Genomic DNA, 20,144 nt, shown 5'->3' on the forward strand with positions numbered 1-20,144 from the left:
TTTATGCGCAGGCACCCTTCCGTGGGTATCCATAGTCTGCTATGACTGAACAGAGTTGTTCACTCATAATTATGACATCCTCACTTATTATACATATCATAAGTCCTTCTCTCATAATCTCTTTATATGTTTCCTATTTACTTGCCTCGCCACGAGGGCAGAGTTAGACCACAAAGTCCGTTTTTAATGTGGGAGACAATCCAGTCCCCCCAAAATGGACACTCTGAATGAGAAGAAAAAATAAAAATTGCCTCAGTCTAGAAGGATTTCTCCTCGACTGATCGAAGTCAGAAAAGGTGAAATTTAGTTTCAGAACAGATACTACACTTTTCTCCTATGCCAAAAGGCAAGGAACAGATATATTAATTTCTACATATGTTGCTAATAATATTTGTATAAGTAAATAAATATATTATAATTACGGTCTGCTTGTTATCTAGGTATTTTCGATAAATACCGGAGTTTCAGTAGATTTACGTCTAGGAAATTACTACAATACAGTTATTATATATATATATATATATATATATATATATATATATATATATATATATATATATATATATATATATATATATATGAACAAATGATTAATAAAACATGTTAAAAGACATCTTGAAAAAGAGTTAAAAACATTTAATTTTAAAAATGGAAGCACAAGATAAGTGGATAGTCCTTAATCCACGGAGATTCGAAGAAATACTCCCCTTCTCATCAGAGGGCAGGAATTAGCAAAATGCGGGATCGGATTTTGCATATAAAAGTATTTAATGAAACTACAAGTAAGTCACAGATCTTACTTGGTTAAAAAAAAAGGTGAGGTAAGGGGAATAGGAGGTAAAAGAAAAATGATAAAAAGATTTCACATGAATGGATAGTCCGGTGAAGGGTAAAAAATCCAAGAATGGTATATATATATATATATATATATATATATATATATATATATATATATATATATATATATATATATATATATATATATATATATACAGTCCTGGTCAAAATCATAAGACCACTTAAGAAGGTAAGCGTTTACGCATATTATCGAATTTTTAATCAAACAATTGCTTGAAACTATTGCCAAAAGGGAAAATATGATGAAAAAAAAAATGAAATCTGCTTTATTCGAAACTTTAACTCTGATCTAATAATTATCTTTCTTGTCAGCTGGGATCCTAAAGTTGCAAGTAGTGAAAGGCCGGCAAACATCATTGAAGTACATTTCAATGCTTGAAAATTCTTTTATCAGGACTGAAGGTCCACGTCTGTGTGGAAGAAATTGGTGTCAACCATTTGTATGATTAAAAATTCGATAATATGCTTAAACACTTACTTTCTTAAGTGGTCTTATGATTTTGACCACGACTGTATATATATATATATATATATATATATATATATATATATATATATATATATATATCTGTGGCGACTCTAGCCTATTATTTCTACTCGTGCCCCCCCCCGCCCTCTGTCAACTTCAGTTCTCAACCCTTGGTCCGTGGACCCAAAGTAAGACATCATAGTTGCTATTGCGTGACTCTCCATTGTATAGCACAGATTGACTAACGTACTTTACTTTGCTAGTATCAGTTCATGATTGTCCTGATTTAGGCGTGAAAAGCAAGCAAGGCCAACAATAGAGTTTTTCCCCAGATTTACTTGCACATAACCAGTCAATGTCATTAAACCATTTGGATTGGAACGAACGAGTTCTAACCTTATTCGCCATATTTATTTGATAATTTCTCGCTTCTCGGTTACATATCTCTGGCCAAACGATCTATTTTTCAGGTCTAGCACAATATCCATCTCCATTATATCTCATTTTAAATACACATCATTAACAGCAAATGCAGTACAACTTTTTTTAAAAAATCTTTTAGGGAATAATCTACTTACTCGTGAAACACAGGAAAAATAACCCAAGTGACGTTATACGCAAAATACAGGGAACTTCCAAAATGTAAATTTCATCTGATGAATCTTGAAACATTATATCTTGACCAGTTTAAGTTATCTGTGGAAATATTGAGAACATTGAAAATCTTAATTTTATCCAAAAATTCTAAGATGCAAAAAATTCGTAAATAAAGGTGTGATAAAATTGAATGTAGTGAAGCGACTGAAATATTTTTGGCAACTGAAGTAATGTTCTCCAAAAACGTCGATTAAATTTTCCCATAGAATAAAAAGTAATATTGATGAATAAAGTTGGGTTTAAATAGCTGTGAAATGATGGATGCAGCAGAAAAAGTTACATGCAGGACCTTTATGAAAAAAAATTACAAAAGTATTTACGTACCACTACGGAATTCTATGAAGGTTCATTTGTTTGACGGGTTTTCTTAGTATTAATATAAATTGACTTTAAAACCCGTATTTTTCGTAGATTTCTATGATTCAAAATTCACGAAAAAAACATTCCTCATTAAAAAAACAAAACAAATTCACTCTCATTCAAAACCTGTTTATTTATTAATGAAACAATAACTTCATCACTCGCATGGTTATGTTTACACATACTACTGCACATTGCAGCAGTAGTAGTAATCGTTCTTTATGTGTTTATGCATACGTATGTGCGTGTGTGTGTGTGTGTGTGTGTGTCTCTCTCTCTCTCTCTCTCTCTCTCTCTCTCTCGGTTCCTCTCCCTCTTCCCAAGGCGTCAGCAGTCACATTGTGCTAAATTTTTTGAGCACGATACTTTGACTTGATTTTGCCATTGGCTACAGTGAAAAGCGAGATTTCTCTAACATTACTGTTATTATGAGGATTTTTGTGCTTGGCACGGATTGCGCGTGTTTAACATTGTAGCCGCTTTTATGGGATGTTCAATGGATCTGACGGTGGCCAGACAAAGACCATCCATTCAAAACAGCATCGTTGTATTATTCCCAGATATATTTATGAACTTTTGGCTACTTAGTTATCAAAACTTGAATAGATACATAATTTAATTGAGATCAGACTAAGTATGTTTGCTTGAAATTAATGGATGATTTTTAATCTATTTTGAATACCATTGACCGAGTTATTGGTTGTGCCAGGCACGAGTGGCACTAGTCCCATCTCCGCCCCTGATATATATATATATATATATATATATATATATATATATATATATATATATATATATATATATATATGTATGTATATATATATATATATGTGTGTGTGTGTATGTGTGTGTACTTTATTTCATATATCCACATAAAATTTTATAGGGAGATATAGTATTTTCAGTGCTAAATTAGTAAGTAGAGCTAGGTAGTATGTTATGAAAATATATTTTTTCATAACATACTATCTAGCTTTACTTATAAAGTAGAAACAGAGATACCTATGGCAATTAAGCTATATGGAAGTTTTCACGTTTCATCTTTGTCGGCATTCATCAGACTAATCCATGGAATTGATGTTACCAAGTGTTTTTATGTATACATGTGGTATTGACTTTGCTTATTGATCACTCAGATTCCTTGTTATTCCCGCTCCTGTTTTCAGTAGCCAATAGTTTGGCTTTTATTAGAAAATGTCTGTTTATTTTTGGAGAGGGGTGGATTATTCTTCTTTGCGTAATGTTCTAACCCAAATGTGTTTAGATACATTTGCTTAACTTTTTTCTATATTTTAGGTGATATGCTAGTTTAATTTTTTAATTAAATTATTATTATTATTATTATTATTATTATTATTATTATTATTATTATTATTATTATTATTATTATTTATATATTGTTATCCTAAAGCAAAGTTTATTCTGTGCAAACGGCTGTTTGTGATTTCGTTTCTGTAGTTTAATAGATTTTGAGGTTCTTTAAAGTTTAGGATTACAAATTTCTCATTCATACATAATCTACACGGTCGTCTAAATTTCTACATGTACTGGCTTGTCGTACTATTTTCCATTCAACTATTGGCGAACGTCCACTTTCTTTGAGTTCTGAATAGTGATTTACTAATGCGATTTTTATTCGATAGCGTTGATTTCAGGCAATTACATATATATATATATATATATATATATATATATATATATATATATAAATTACTAGCAGGGAGACTCCACATTGTCCGGGATTGAATGATTATTAACGAATGCTCCACACTTCTAATACTTTTATTGTCATCGAAATCGGTGAAATCGCCCATTTTTCAATCAAATCGATTGATTGCTCTAATCAGTCCCACCGTGACGCATCGGGAAGGAAGTTTCACATGCCCCCCCCCCCCGCAGTGACTTAGTCCACAATACATTGTAGTCTACACTACATGGTAGAGAACCTACTATTGATTTTATAAAATTATTTTTATATAATGGATTGAATTAACGTTTAAAATGCAAGAGTCAAGTATCATGGTTCAGTTGTGCTCTAAGCAGGAACATTCACTTTGGACGCACCCCTGTCTTATTAGAGAACCCACTGCTGATTTTATACGCCGGGTCTTTCTGCTTGTGCGGTGATAAAACTTCTCAAATACCCTTATGATGTTAGGTTGTATAAGCATGTTAACTTTGGTCAAAATCAGACCGTTCCGTCTTCAGATTATTTTAATTATCTAAAAACATTTCCAGACACATAAAGTACAATTGTGTGAAATTAAAAAAAAATGGGTCCAACCGTTTTGAAGTGCATAAGGAAATAACTCTCACACACAGACAATCACACAGACAGTGCTTTTTATATATAAGTAGAGATACAGAACTTCAGCTTAGAATCTCAAAGCAATGGAAATAAAAAATGTCTGCTGGCTGAGTGAAAATTTTTCCTTCAGTAAATATCCTAAAAGTTAGATTTCTCGTTACAGGTATTCCCTTAGGTAATTTCAATTGTCTAAGCCTTGTACCCTGTCATACGATATTAATATTACTTACATTCAAATCTATGTATTTGTTTATTTAACTATAATTTTACTTTTTTGTTTTAGATATAATTAAAGGTAATGGCAGCGATGGGGAATCGATTTATGGAAAAGAATTCGAAGGTGAGTAATGTAAACCGTCTTAAATATATATCCACAAAATTCTGCTCGACTAGCTACAACCACTATCAACAATTTTCACCCCTCTCCATCTGTACCTAAATCTAAACTCAGATTCCATGAACAAAGCTTCTTTCCTAGAACTGCCCACATGTGGAATACTCTTCCATTGGCTTGCTTCCCAGCCGATTACAATATGCTAGCCTTCAAGTCCAATGTAAACAAGTTCTTGTTGAGCCGTCTCCTTAAATAATCCAAATTCTACCCAATCTACATCATTGACGATTACTAAAGTACCACCTTACATTCATTAACATTTGTCCTCGAGTGGCCTTTGGCCTTGATAAGTAGTGACTATCTCGTAAAAAAGGCATACCTATGGCCAGAACAAATAATAGATAAAACTAAAACCAAGTAGAATTAACATATATATTTACAGTTGACAGCATATACAGGGTGGAACGATAAAATTGTTGCCCTTGAAAAGACGACATGATTCCATCTCCGTTTGATAAAAACCGGTTTTCTCTTTTTGTTTAAGACCATCTGCTAGTTGGCCAGTTGTGTACAAATCCCAAGAGCGATAGGAGCCTTCTATCATATTTGAAAGTGACACAATATTCAATGAGTGAGATTGGAGATGCACTGCTCTACAACTCATGCTCTCTATCGGTCCAAGTTATTACAACATGACCATTGCCAGCACCCTCGAAATGCATCGCTGGATTGCTACGAATAACCAGGATGATGAAAACAAAGTTTCCGGCCAAGGTTATGGTCTTTGGTGTGGTTTCAAGTGAGGGCCACATCATGCCATCTAAAATCTGCAAAGTCGGCTTGAAAGTCAACACCAAAGTGTACATGGATGTGTTGAAGAGTGTGGTGATGATCCCTGGTGCAATCAGGTGGCCGCTGGCAGACCGTGGGTGTGACAGCAAGACTCAGCACTTGTCCACAAGTCCAAAGAGACCTAGGCTTGCCTGCAGGAGGAGTACTACTACTGTACCCTACTCTCACTCTCCCCCTCCTCCTCCTCCTCTGACCTCGTCATATATCGAGAACATCACCAACATTACCTCCCACAAACTCAAAGCCAGCCTGATCGCCCCATCCGCCGAGTACTCGTCGAGCTCCAGCTAGTGCTTTTGAAAAAGGCATGTTCCCAGTTCCGGACTCGCATCGATGCGGTGTTTGTGTCCAAAGATGGTTACATTGAATAGATGTCAGCTCTATAACATAATCAAGTTACCTGAATTGATTTTTTCGATAAAAGTTTTAAGATAAATCTGTAGTGTTGTTTTTTATTTTTAGGGCGACAAATTTATCGTTCCACTCTGTAAAAAACCGTAAACGTAACATTTTTATCACAGCATCAGAACGAATATGTAATGTTTTGGTGAGTCTGTATAACAGGGGGGGGATGCAAATCGTGTATATATTCATGTGCTTCTATTATCGGCTAGTGGTGTGATAGTCTAATCGAGAGTTCGTTGTGTGTGTGTGTGTATGTACATTTAAATACTGTTCCTGACGGGACAAGAATCTATATATTAAAACCGTAGTACTTTTAACGCATGTACGTATGTTTGTCACGGTTTTCAGATTATAAATTATTTAATAGGGAGATCCTATTTATTAAAAAGAATGATACAATGTTATAACATACTATGAACATTAAATTAGTATACAGATACGCTAATTTAATGTCCGTGGTATGTTATCACCTTTTATCCCCTTTTTTTAATAAATAGGATCTCCTGATCACCGAAGACGCAATGTAAAAAAATAAAAATATGCTGTCGTTTTTGGTCTGTATGTGAAACTAACATATACCTACTTGGTCTTATTGTTAGAATCCAAGGGTAGTATCTGTTCTGTCTAAAGATGATATAATGATATCGTTAGGTTTCCGTTCTCACCAGGCGTCCATACAATTGAAATATGTCACAGACTCCTATAAGGATATTGCAGATAAACCGTAATAACCAGATAAACCGCTACATTAACCAGATTACTTAGATAAATACTTTTTCAGTTTTAATAAAAGGGCTACCACGGGTCCGTGCGCAGTGTTTAAAGTACTTGCAAAATCAATTGAAAAGCGACATTCTCCTGAAGGTTTAAGGTTCAATCCTCAGTGTAGGTGACTGAAAAATACAATTGCAAATTACTTAGGACCTCTATCCAGTCATGGCTGACGGAACAAGAGCATGCTACTCCTGTGAAGTAAATAAAAGGTTCCACTCGAAATTCCGTCAAAATTCGATAGAAATATTCCCGAGTTTGACAGAAATATTCCCGAGTTCGACAAGATACACCTGAAGAAGGTCAGAGGTTACATCAACCGAAACGTTGTGAAAATCACACCCAAGATGAGAACAGTAGTCTGATGAATCAAAATAATATATATATTAAAAATTATTATTTTTATTGTGACATTTATTCTCTTATGTGTGATTATAATTTCAAATAACCACCTCCTTCTCCTCCCTTTTACATCCTCACTCCCTTTCCCTTCTTATTCCTCTCCCCTTTTTCCCGTTACAGGTTTATTTTTGTGATCCTATTGTTTTTTTTGTTGTTGTTTTATTCATTGTCTCAATATATTGTCATATAGTTTTTTCTTGGATTTATTTTAATTTTCAATTTATTTTAATTTTATGTGATTGCTCTCTAGACTAAAACTTTTGTGAACTTTCTCCAATATCTACTAAGGACTGGATTTTTGTAAAAGTAACATCGCCTGCTGCTGTCTTTAGTCAGTTATAACTAGTTGACTGAAACATACTCATGAAGATGTAGCGATACCTAAAGGTTTATGTATATATATATATATATATATATATATATATATATATATATATATATATATATATACACCAACGCACACACGAAACGACGGCATAGTAATCCAAAGAACTGAAAAATGAAGTGTAGAACTGAACAGAATAGATAATTTGTACCTAAATCCTTTGCCGCCAAATTTTGTTTATGCAATAAAAAATTTTTTAACCATGAAACCCACACGTGACGGAGTTAGCATGCAACTGACTCACGAACATAAACAACCCCCGCATTCACTTGTTGCACCATGCATAGACCTGTATTTTGAAGACCGATTGGGCTGACAAGCCATAAGAGGAAGAAATATTGTTTTTTGAAAGGCGACTTGAAAGTACAATTTGGCGGTAAAGGGTTAATTTGTTTAAACAATTTTTTGTTGTTGTATTATTATTCATTAGTATTCATATTAGTTTTTTAAAATTTTTATTTCGACATGTTTTTCAGACGAAAACTTTGCGATTCCTCATAATAATCGAGGTATTCTGGGCATGGCCAATCATGGCCGCCACACGAACAATTCTCAATTCTACATCACATTAACGGCAACGCCGTGGATGAACTGCAGATATGTGGCGTTCGGGTGAGAATTCTCAATCATATGTTGATTTATTTATTTACCAGCTAGCAAACACGGCGTTTTCCGGGAATGAATAAGGACTCTTATTTACTCTTATCCCTCCAACTCTAAATCCCATATCTCCATTTTTATTTTAATATTATAACTAGCAGAGCTACCCGGCGTTGTCTGCGCCATATAAAACAAATAGAAGAAAAGAAGTTTCATTTGACCACACCTCCTATTCCTAAGATATTGATCATTTTTCGATGATTACATATCACTGGACAGAAAAAAAAAACGAAAAAAAGAAATGGTTACTCGCAGTTGCTTTTATACTTAATGATCATGCATGAGTAACACAAAATCTCACCATGTCCATGCAAATGAGACTATACTAGACGCATAAAAGAAACCGTGGATAGAACAGGTGGTTGAGTTGGAATAAGGCGTGTTACGGAGATATGCATCGGACTTTTGAAGGTGATTAGAAAAACCGTGGGCGAAAAAGATAAAAAATTATTGAAACTGACTTCCAAACTAGAGTGCTTCTCCCGGCGAGTGAAAATAGAACTACATTAGTGTAAAAGGCATCAATACAAAATTAATACTATTGTATACTGGAGGGATGTGGTTGTGACGCTATGGACGGACGGCCTCTATCTCAGCTAGACCCCAGAAAAAAGCATCAATTTCCTGTACTGTTGTTAGAAAGAAGTTTTGATACAAATTAGTGTTGGAATGATTGAATCGGAATCAGATGCAGAAATCGAAAACATCGGAACATTTTAAGAAACGGTATCAGAAAAAAAAAAAAAAAATTGGTGTTTATTTTCCGTTATTATTGTTTTTATTTGTGTGCTTGTGTTTAAAATTTTATTATCCACGCAATCGTATTAATAATAAAATGATAAATATTTAAGCTAGTTGTAAAACAAAAAACTATAAATAACTCCAAAAGAAAATATATACGCACATATTACATGGGGTTTTGTGATAGACCTCCCCCCACCACCACGAAAGATGCTCTATATTCAGAAATTTAAAAAGGATTCAGATCGGTAATTATATCAGAATCAGGAAAAACATTGGAATCGTCCCAACATTAGTACGAATAAATGGAAAATTAATCCCATGGTCCATTAAATATTTTCTCCTATCAGAAGAACAATAAAGAGGTTGAACCATGAAACTATGTTGAGTGTTATTTGCAATCGATCAGGATGCAGATTGTGGACGAGCAATAACGCAGCAATACCACCATTGGATTCCTAATAAAACTTTATTTGAAACTAGCGGGGGTACCCGGCGTTGCCCGAGTGTTTGTTTCCGGGACGGGGGGAGTTTTAAAAAATGTTATGGTAGGTAAGTAGGAAGGATCAAACCCGGAGTCATGAGTAAAAGTAGGAAAATAAAGTGTGAAAAAAAAACAAAAAAACATCTGCAACGTTAACAGTTCGGCCACCAAGAAAAGTCCATTCCAGTTGTTTAGGAAAAAAAAAAAAAAACCACTGTGGTAGGTCGGCGCGAACGTGAAAATATAATGTGAATTGTCCAGCACCCTAACCACTACGCCACAGAGCACTGCAGCTTAGTTTAGTGATTTTAAATAACTTAACATGATAGAACTACGAAGCCAAACCGGTGTTCTCTTCTCAACTGTTCCTTGTGAACGATCTCCAAACGGTGTTAAGTGGTGGCAGGGGGAGGAGGAATTTATTAGAGAGAAAATATTTTACCACTTCCATTGATCTTAACCGATTTTGGCCGTGACTTCTCAGCAGAAAAAGTATAGAAATCTAAGATTATCGAGGAATTTGAGAACTAATAAGCCTATAACAAACCTCAGATATTGTTCTGCCGTTTGTGCATAATGTATTTGCATGAAATATCTTGATTTTTAATCCTATTAAGGTCAAAATCCCACGGGAAAAAATGAGTTCATTTTATTTATATAGAGAAGATAGAAGATAGAAGAAGATAGAAGAATAGAGAAGAGAAGATAAATTGTGTTTGATCTTGGTATAGAGCTTTGTTTTCGATGGGATCCTGAACATAAAGCTGGACATACAGAGCATACAGCTATAAGATTCAGCTGGGGAAGGGGCGGCTGGGGAAGGGGCGGCTGCTATACAATGCGACGGAATGGAGTGTATATCTCCTTCGTGGGATGATTTTGTCAGGATATATTTAATACTGTTCGTAGCAGACGGGTGTATGTGCCGTATGGCAACCTACCTGCCATATCTAATACCATCAGGGAGAGACCCCTACGATTTGCCGGTCACTGTCTGAGGAGCAAGCATGAATTGGTAAGTGATACATTGCTATGGACTCCACGAAACGGACGCGCAAGCAAAGAACGACCTAGATCCACGTACATCCAGCAAATAGCACACGACACCAACTGTGAACCTGTGAGGCAGCTGATGGAAAACAGGAAACTCTGGAGAGGAAGAATCACATTGGTCCGGGCAAGGAGCCCGTCCTAATGATGATGAAATATCTCCACCGGAAGATCTGTAAAAAGTTTAATATTAAACATAGCACTAAGTTTTGGGAACATGTTTACCAGAAAGAACAGTTGGAAATAAGTGATACACCATGCACGATGACTATGCAATTCCTACAGCCACGTACCTAGAAAACGGAGCCATAAAGCATGACATAGTGATATGGGATAAGAAGGAGAAAGAAGCAACCATAGTAGAAGTTAGTGTCTCCAATGATGCTGGGTTAAACAGACGTAAAAGGTAAAAGATAACGAAATACCAAGGTTTTATATAAGACATGAAAAGAAACTGGAATCTTAGGAAGATCTTCATTCATCGTTATTTTCATGGCAAGTGCTCGCCTGAACTCCAACTTATGGTTCCCCCTTACCAAACTTTCACAAAAACCACTCGACTAACTGCAATCACTATAAACGATTTCCCTCACGCAGATTCCATGAATAAAGCTTTCTTTCCAAGATCTGTTTCACTGTCCTGCTTTCCGGTTGAATACAACATAGCAGCCTTCAAGTCCAATGTAAACAAATTCTTGTTGAGCCGTCACCACAAATAATTAAATTCTATTCAATTTAACGATTACTACATTACCAACTTGCATTCATTAACCCTTATCCTTGAATGGCACTCGGGCCTTGATAAGTGTTGACTCCCAAGTAAAAAGACAAAGAAAAGAATTTCAATAATTATAGGAGCAATGGGACTATTGGAAAAAAATTCAAAAACTACCTAGCAAATATACCCAGTGAATGAAGTGCAAGAGAGATACAGAGAATTGCACTTAAAGGGATGGTTAGAATCTTAAAAAAGATCTCTTGATTGGAATGTATGATACCTGATAGGATGCCCCATCCCCAGCTAGAATAAAATGATGAAATAATTGCCCCCCCCCCAAAAAAAAACCCTAGAGACACAACATTTATACTAAAGACTTGTTGTCCCTACCCGATGTTGCCTGGGAGTTTTTATGGTTGTCCTAAATCCAAAAGTTCAAACGTAATATGATGCCTCATCTGTTTCCTCCAAATTTATTAAAGATATCATGACCGCCAGCAATTAAAACATTGAATTTAAATTACTATTTCGTCTAATTAATCTGTTATTTGATCATCCATCTATACTATCTGTTTACCTGTCTGCCCGTTCCACCTTTTCTTTGAAACTACTGGTCCAATCTTACTGAAAAATTGTATGGAACTTTATTATAATAAGGTACAGCGAACTAAGTATTATGCATCCGTTCAGTGCACAATAAAGGGTTAATGGGGATTAATAGGAATTAGTTACCACAATACGATGTTAACTCTAAGAGTTTGTCATAAAGCACTCATTCTAAGTCAACGGACTATAACTTTTTCCTGTGTTTTGAAGGGCTAAAAAGCCTAGATTTATACATAATAATATTTCAACATGTTATTATTAAAGTTACGTTGAGGCGAAGTGTAATTATTTGGTGGGGATGGAGGTGGTTATAATATTCACCCCACCCTGAAAAATTCTGTATAAATCGTAAGCAGGTAATATAATAATTTTGTAGAATATTAGTGTTAGTTTTTGTCGTCTTAGTGTTAGAGGAACTTAATTCACTTCTGCAGCTTCCCAGTGATGATGTATCACCGGAAACCATCAAGTATTACTATTTTGCTGCACTCCAGATAAAAATAACATTTAAATGGGTGTTGTTCATATAAGTCAAGGAAACGTCTTCGAGAATCAGCTCGACAATAACTTTGTTGCTGGCGAGCTTAGGTATGATTCTGTTGAGTACTAAAAGGTTTACTCTTCTGGGCGTGTTAACGTCTTCCAGAAAAAGGGGTTAGTTTATAGTTAATCGTTTTAGGCGTCCCTACCGGAGAATTCCGATGGCGTCAGAGGGAGTGCTACGTATTGTCATATAGTTTTTTCTTGGGTTTATTTTAATTTTTAATTTATTTTAATTTTTAATATCATGTGATTGCTCTCCAGACTAAAACTTTTGTGAACTTTCTCCAATATCCATTAAGGATTGGATTTTTGTAAAAGCAACATCGCCTGCTGCTGTCTTTAGTAAGTTATAACTAGTTGGCTGAAATATATTCATGAATGTGTAGCGATACCTAAAAGTTTATATATACACACACACACGCACGCGCGTGCGCACACACACATATATATTCAAATATGTATGAATAAAAAATCAATAAGAAAAATATCTAAATGTTTATATCTTTTCTGTATTTATTTCCTATGTGTTGACGTGTAGGAATACAAAAAGTCTTAGAACAAAAACAATAATGTTTCCTTCAAAAGCACATATTTTCGACCGATCCTCTGATCTTCCTCAGTGTAAATGAAATAAAATATCTAAACGCTATGTATATATATATATATATATATATATATATATATATATATAGTGCTTAGATATTTTTGTGAGCTAGAATGTACTTAATGCATAGGCTTTTCAAAACCTTAGTTGACCTTATGCCTAACCGCCTGCAGAGCAGGTAAATAAACAATAGAGAACAGGATGTTGTTTAAAGTTGTATCAAGAATCAATGAATTTAATTGAGCATGTTCTTATTAAAAGCAGCGGCGACAGTGAATGTTGTTTTTACTTATCGATTCTCGATTAGACAAAAGCTCTAATCAGCAGTTTCTTTCAACCAACGTATGAGATATTCACTGTTAAATTTTGCCTGCACTATAAACACCCAAACACAGCATTTTCTTCTCATTGTCAATTGTTTTTTTTTTCCACATTGCACATTATGGTATCATTAGAAGCTGATCTCGGACCCTGACTGAGGGGCCTCGGCAAGTGCAATGTGAGATACATACAAGATTCTGTACACACAACAAAGTGCACACACACTACTCGCTGAACGTATATGTGGCTGATGCTATCGACGTTGCCCCCCTCCCCGCCTTCACATGTTTGGAAGTAAAAAAAAAGAAGAAAAATAAAAGAAAAGAGGAAATAAGTTTGTCAACAGAACAACGGCATCGAAAGTTATTCACCAACGAAAACAAATGGCAGCTGAAATAGTATTGTTAAGCAATGTGTGGCAGTTGTTTTGAGACAAATAATTAGACAAACGTGTGTTTATATATATATATATATATATATATATATATGTATATATATATGTGTGTGTGTGTGTGTATATACATACACATATATGTACATATATGTATATATATATATATATATATATATATATATATATATATATATATATATATATATATATATATATATATATATTTAGTTAGTTAGTTAGTTTATGGTCAGTTTTAGGTGTGGCTATGAATTTTACAATAGTTTACAGCAGTTGCGGGCAGTCTCGAGTTTGCGACGGTTGATACCAGTGAGAGTTGAGGATAGTTGGGAGTTGGACACAGTCGAAGGCATATTGTGGCTCGGAGGAGATGAGAAAATGAATTGATCAATCGACTGACGAATACTCAACCTCGACAGCAGATGTTGACCTTAGCGTTCAAGTGTTGGTGCTGTCAGACGCACACACACAGAGGGGGGAGGGAGGGAAAGAGAGAGAGAGAGAGAGAGAGAGAGAGAGAGCAACTGATACTTGTAGAATGTGTCTGAGTTTGTGGATTCCTTTTACGTTTTGTTCTGTTTTATTTTTGTATTTGTAAACCTGGGCGCGTCCCTCGGCAGCTGCCAATATGAGAGACGGCAACAGGGGCGGAATAGAAAGTAGAAAAATATTATATATATTTAGAGTTAGTTTATGCGCAGTTTTAGGTGTTTCCATAAATTTTGTGACAGTTTATGATGGTTGGCAAAGTTTGCGACAGTTTGTAACGTTGTCTGGAAACTGACACGTTGTATGCAGTTTCAGTCGCTAAGGAGACAAAGAATACGAAAATAACTTCAACTCGCTTTTTCTTTGAAACAACGACATTTATTTCCTCATTGTTACGGCTGTGACGTCACCCACATGATCTCGAACGTTATCCACTCTTCTCACATGATCTCGAATTTTATTTGCGCTCTCACATGATCTCGAGCGTGCTCCCCGGCTCTAAAATGATCGTTCTCTTTTTGTTTTTATAGTCTTTTTTATTTACCGATGACTTCATTTCACATGCATTTGCATCTGCGCATCCACGCTATGTTACAGTGAGAGTTAAGCGCAGTTGTCAGTTAGAGAAAGTTGAATGCAGGTTGTGGCTAGAACAAGATTGAAAAAGCTTTGGGAGATTGAGATGAACTGACAACAACTCATACACTCGGCCTGGGCAGAAAAAAAAATTAAGATATGGACGATAGTGCTTAAAGGGTCGTTTCCCACGATTGTATTACACACGCATCTAGGGCTCAACTGACATCCATAGAATGTTTTCTATGCTTCCTTTTGCATCGTTATATATATATATATATATATATATATATATATATATATATATATATATATATATATATATATTAGTGTTGGGACGATTAATCGGAATCGGGAATTGGACAAATCGACTAATTTGGGAGTATCAGAATCGGTATCGGAATCGAAAAAATCGGTGCCTATTTTCCGATACCAAAACGATTCTTTTAATTGTCTTTTTTTTTAATTTGATTTTGTGTAAAGCTAAATCTTCCATTGCTGGTAATAATAATAAAATAATAAATATTTATTGATCTTAAAATACTAGTAAAGCCAAAATCTATAAATCATCCCCCACAATCTATAGAATGTGTTTTTTATGCTTTCTTTTGCATCTCTCTCTCTCTCTCTCTCTCTCTCTATATATATATATATATATATATATATATATATATATATATATATATATATATATATATATATATATATATATATATATCCCACAAGTGTAATTTTACGTTCAGGAAAATATCTGCATATTTAACATGTATATTTTTTTTACAGAAATCGGGGAAAATAACAACTCTTTAGTTAAATATTTAGAGATTTATAAATAATCGGAATCAATAATTGTATCGAAATCGGGAATTTAGTATGGAATCGGTAATTGTATCGGAATTGGGAAAAATATTGGAATCGTACCATCACTAATATATATATATATAGTAATTTATGCGTACGCATAAATCTATACTCTCGTATATTAAATTTATGTGAATAAATGAAGTAGTTTTATATATATATATATATATATATATATATTTGTGAACCTGTACGCAACCCTCTGCAGCCGTCAATATGAAAGACGACAACACGGCTAGAAGAGATAACGAAGGAGAAGACCACGAAAACAATGTTGGGGCGGCGACGATGTTCTCGAAGGAGAACAGACAGTATCTCGCAAACGCTCTCTCACGGACGAAACAGACCCGCTGGTATACGTTTTTGTGACTACCCGATTTACACATATATGAATACACACGACGCCATCCTAAATGAACATGTCTACTCAATCTCTTCTTGTGTAACGTCGTATATGCTTTTGCACACTGCGCCCATTCGTTGTAGTAGAGTACGTCGCAAGGAACAAAAGACAAGTAATAACTCAACTTTTTAAAAATTTCTTTTGTAACAATGACATTTTTCCGAGTACTTTCCCAAATAAAACATCATGATCATGCTCCTTCTCTTTGACCTCTGTCCTCTCGAACGTCATCCAGATCTCTAACGTGCTCCTGAACGTGCTTCTCTGTCTTTGCACACGTTCTTTTTTTTTCATAGTTCTTTTCCTCCTCCTTATCACGTCTCGGTTCGGTATTTACATATAGACGTTATACTGTTACACACCTTCATATGCTAAAAAATAATTTACAAAAAGTTTATACCTACTCCAAGGTAAATAAAACCAAACCAATAAAAAAAACCCTGAAAAGTCTACACAAAAACATGAAACACATAAAATGTTTCAGTGCCTTGTCCTTTCAACCTTTGCACTTTACCATGTTTTTCTTTTCTCCGTTAGAAATTTATTCCTTTATTTATTTATTTATTTATTTATTTTCTTATTTAAAAAAAAAACAACAAAAAAAAACGGTATTCCAACGTATTTCTTTAAATATTTAAAAACGTTTTAATACGTGTAAGAGAGGACAACGCTCAGTTTACTTTTTCAATAGTGAGAATGTAGTATTTATTATGAATAACTGCCGAAATATTTCCGCTTTGTTGTCCCAAATTAAAGTTTTAAATTTTACAAAACCAGGCAAATCGGGGCAAGACTATATCCACGATTTTCCTTTGTAACAACATTTATTTTCGTTTTTTTTTTAATTTTTAATTTTATTTTAATTTTTTTCTTCATTTGCAGCCAGTTGCTTGAAGGTACGGAGTTATTGAACCAAATAGAGGAAGAGGAGACTATGAACGAGCATCCCTGTAATAGCATTGTCATAACGAAATGCGAGCTGTTCGACTTTGAAGAAACTCCGGAGTACAGCGTTCCCGATTTTCCTGCGCCGTGTAAAGAGACCGAAGAGTCGCAAGAAGAAATCGGAGAAACTGAAGAGGAATCGGAAAACGAAGACGACGAAGAAGAAACAGGAGAAGAAGAGACTGAGGAGGAAGAGACGAGTGGACAGGAACACTCGAACGAAGACGACCAGAATGAAACAGTTGAGTCGGAAACGCAATAGGATGCGAGAGAAAAAAACAAACAAAAACAAAACCGGAAGTCAATGATTGTGCATATGACGAACCGAATTTCTCGTAAATGTCGGCTGAAGCTCGACCGACGCCTGATGTCGCCGCCAAATTATGTCGAGCGCCGTTAATAAAACGCTCGGAAACCTGTTAAATAAATAAATAAATAAATAAATAAATAAAAATAAATAAAATAATAATTTTTTTAAAAGTTAAATTCAATTTTTAAGAAATTTTCGTTTATTAAAATGTCACGTGAAAGTACAGAATAGTTACAAAACACCATCACCATGTTAAGAATGGCTTTCTAACTAATAACGTTATTTCAGTGCGGTAACATAGATACACAAGTACCCGACATTGTATGTCCAGCTATATAGGACATTTATACGGAACCCGGTCCATAATATGCAAAAGTAACGACAACCAGTTCGTACAATGCATCAGCCACCAAAACACATAATACAGATGCGTGGAATTTTGGTTTTGTGTCATGAGCATTTTTTAAAGAAGAAAATGCATAGAAACGAACCGTGGTATTAATTACTCATCTTATATTAAATATTGATAGAAAATAAATAATTCGTAAATAATAAAAACGTATATATGTACTAATGTGTATCCTCCATTAATTGCGAAGAAAAACTAAAACAACATCTGCTTCGCCAGTGTTCACACTAAATATTTCTATATTATATTTCTATTAGTTTGTCTGTCTGTTAATTCCAGTTTTTATCGGAAACTAATTGGACGATTTGGCTGAAATTTTACATGAACACTTGTTAAGCGAATTAGGTATCATGGTATTCGTTCGATACACGGATAGGGGTTAATAGAAATTAGTATTTAAGTTCCACTTTTTTCTGAAATTTCTGGTCTGATCTAGCTGAAATTTTGTATGGATCTTTGGTATGATAAGGTGCAGTGAACTAAGTATTATGGTATCAGTTTAGGGATTAATGTATTGTTGCTTCCGGGGCAACGCCGGAAGGAGTGCTGGTCGATTATTATTATGATTGTGTGGAAGGTCAGCTAAAATAGGTATTTTGGAATAAAATATTTATTTACAATAAATAGGAATGTGGTTATGGATATGACCTTAAACTATATCCAGTGGTGAGGCCCCAGCTTGCGGGCTTTGGGGAGTGTGGAGCCACCCTTTAATTGTTGTTACTCCCAGGTCCACTCTGACCGGGAGTGGTAGTACCTGTTAGGGTCCCAACTATGGGTTAAATAAAAACCGACTTGAAACAAAAAAACAAAAAGAAAAAAAACAAATATATTCTATTAAAAAAAAAAATTCTTCAAAATCTTTGTATTCGGCATTAAATAACATAAAAAGGGTTGACATGCCGTAAAAAACATAACAGCCAACCATCCAAATAGGAATGTTAACTAGATGGAAATGGAATTTTTAGTTGAATAAACAAGTTAGAAATTTTAGTCGACAAAAATAACAAAATGACAAAACATCAAGCGATTTGATTCTTTACGCTAAGTCTATTGATGACGTAATTACAAAGGAGATTTTACAGTTGGTTATTAGAGTTTAAGAGGGACAGACGAGCTGGTGACAGGTCGTAATGGCTCTGAACCCCGAGGAAGCTGTTGGGGCCATATCGATAGAATGTAGAACTTAAGGGCAAGCATACAACTTTCTCAGTGGAGAAACATTTTGGGAATAAAGTTGCTGAAAATACATCCGAGTCTTCTGGTCGATTCATTGGGACGAATCTTCAATCGCAGCTTCAAATATGCGAAAAAGTGATAGATGGGGTATCTTTGCCTCAACGGATAGATGGGGTATATTTGCCTCGATTGGTCAGGTTTTAAACCCCCACAGAAGTATTATCCGTTCCATTTTGTTGTAAAGTCTGTTGTAAATATTATATGTCCGTTATTAAATTGCTTCTGTTAATATATCAACACGTACAAACAGAAGAAACTAGACGATCATAGAAATAGTCATAAATGTTATGCACGCATCAATTCGACGAACAACAGAAAAACTAGAGACGATCACGAAATAATAAACACTAGACGATCACGAAATAATAAACACTAGACGATCACAAAATAATAAACACTAGACGATCACAAGAAAGCGTTACACATATTCAACACGTACGCAAATAACAGTGAATATTAGACGACACAAGTAAACGGGTATATACTCGCTATATAGACGGCTATACGACATATACGTTTTTATATACACCCAACATATACACAACATTAATTGGATTAGTATTTAATGCAAACGTAAGCACAAAAATAACCATATTCAACCATCAATTTGACATAAAGCACTTATTCTAAGACTAGTACTCATATACGAAGTGCCTTCAATAAGTTTCCAGACTTTTTTGTGTGAGCACGTTTATTGATAATACGCGCATGAAACACTAGTCCCCTTCGAAGTAATCTCCCCCAGCTGCAATGCACTTGTTGTACCATTCCAACAACTTCTGGAAGACTCCATGGAAGTCCTTTGTGTGAGCGTGTCAACAACTCTCGTCACAGCCTTTCATCTCCTCAATTGTCATATAAGAAAAGTCTCTAAAATTTTTCTTGAGCTTAGGGAATAACCAAAAGTCACAGGGAGCAAGGTGTGGACTATAAGGAGGGTAAGGAAATGTCTTGATGCATATCTTGGTCAAA

The 20,144-nt window shown here is 34.9% G+C and overlaps 1 protein-coding gene across 1 annotated transcript in view; it reads left to right on the forward strand.

Annotated features, from left to right (window-relative positions):
* Window positions 1–17,700, forward strand: part of LOC145248283 (putative inactive peptidyl-prolyl cis-trans isomerase-like 6) — a 40,658-nt gene extending 22,958 nt beyond the window's left edge. Inside the window, exons 6-8 of the mRNA XM_080110155.1 lie at window positions 4,936–4,992; window positions 8,278–8,413; window positions 17,152–17,700. Coding sequence (XP_079966281.1) covers window positions 4,936–4,992; window positions 8,278–8,413; window positions 17,152–17,476 — 518 coding nt within the window. The 3' untranslated portion in view covers window positions 17,477–17,700. The remainder of the gene's footprint in view (window positions 1–4,935; window positions 4,993–8,277; window positions 8,414–17,151) is intronic.
* The last annotated feature ends 2,444 nt before the right edge of the window (window positions 17,701–20,144 follow it).

The sequence above is a fragment of the Euprymna scolopes genome, chromosome 26 (genome assembly GCF_053919585.1).
Source record: "Euprymna scolopes isolate OS-2025 chromosome 26, ASM5391958v1, whole genome shotgun sequence".
Classification (NCBI taxonomy): domain Eukaryota; kingdom Metazoa; phylum Mollusca; class Cephalopoda; order Sepiida; family Sepiolidae; genus Euprymna; species Euprymna scolopes.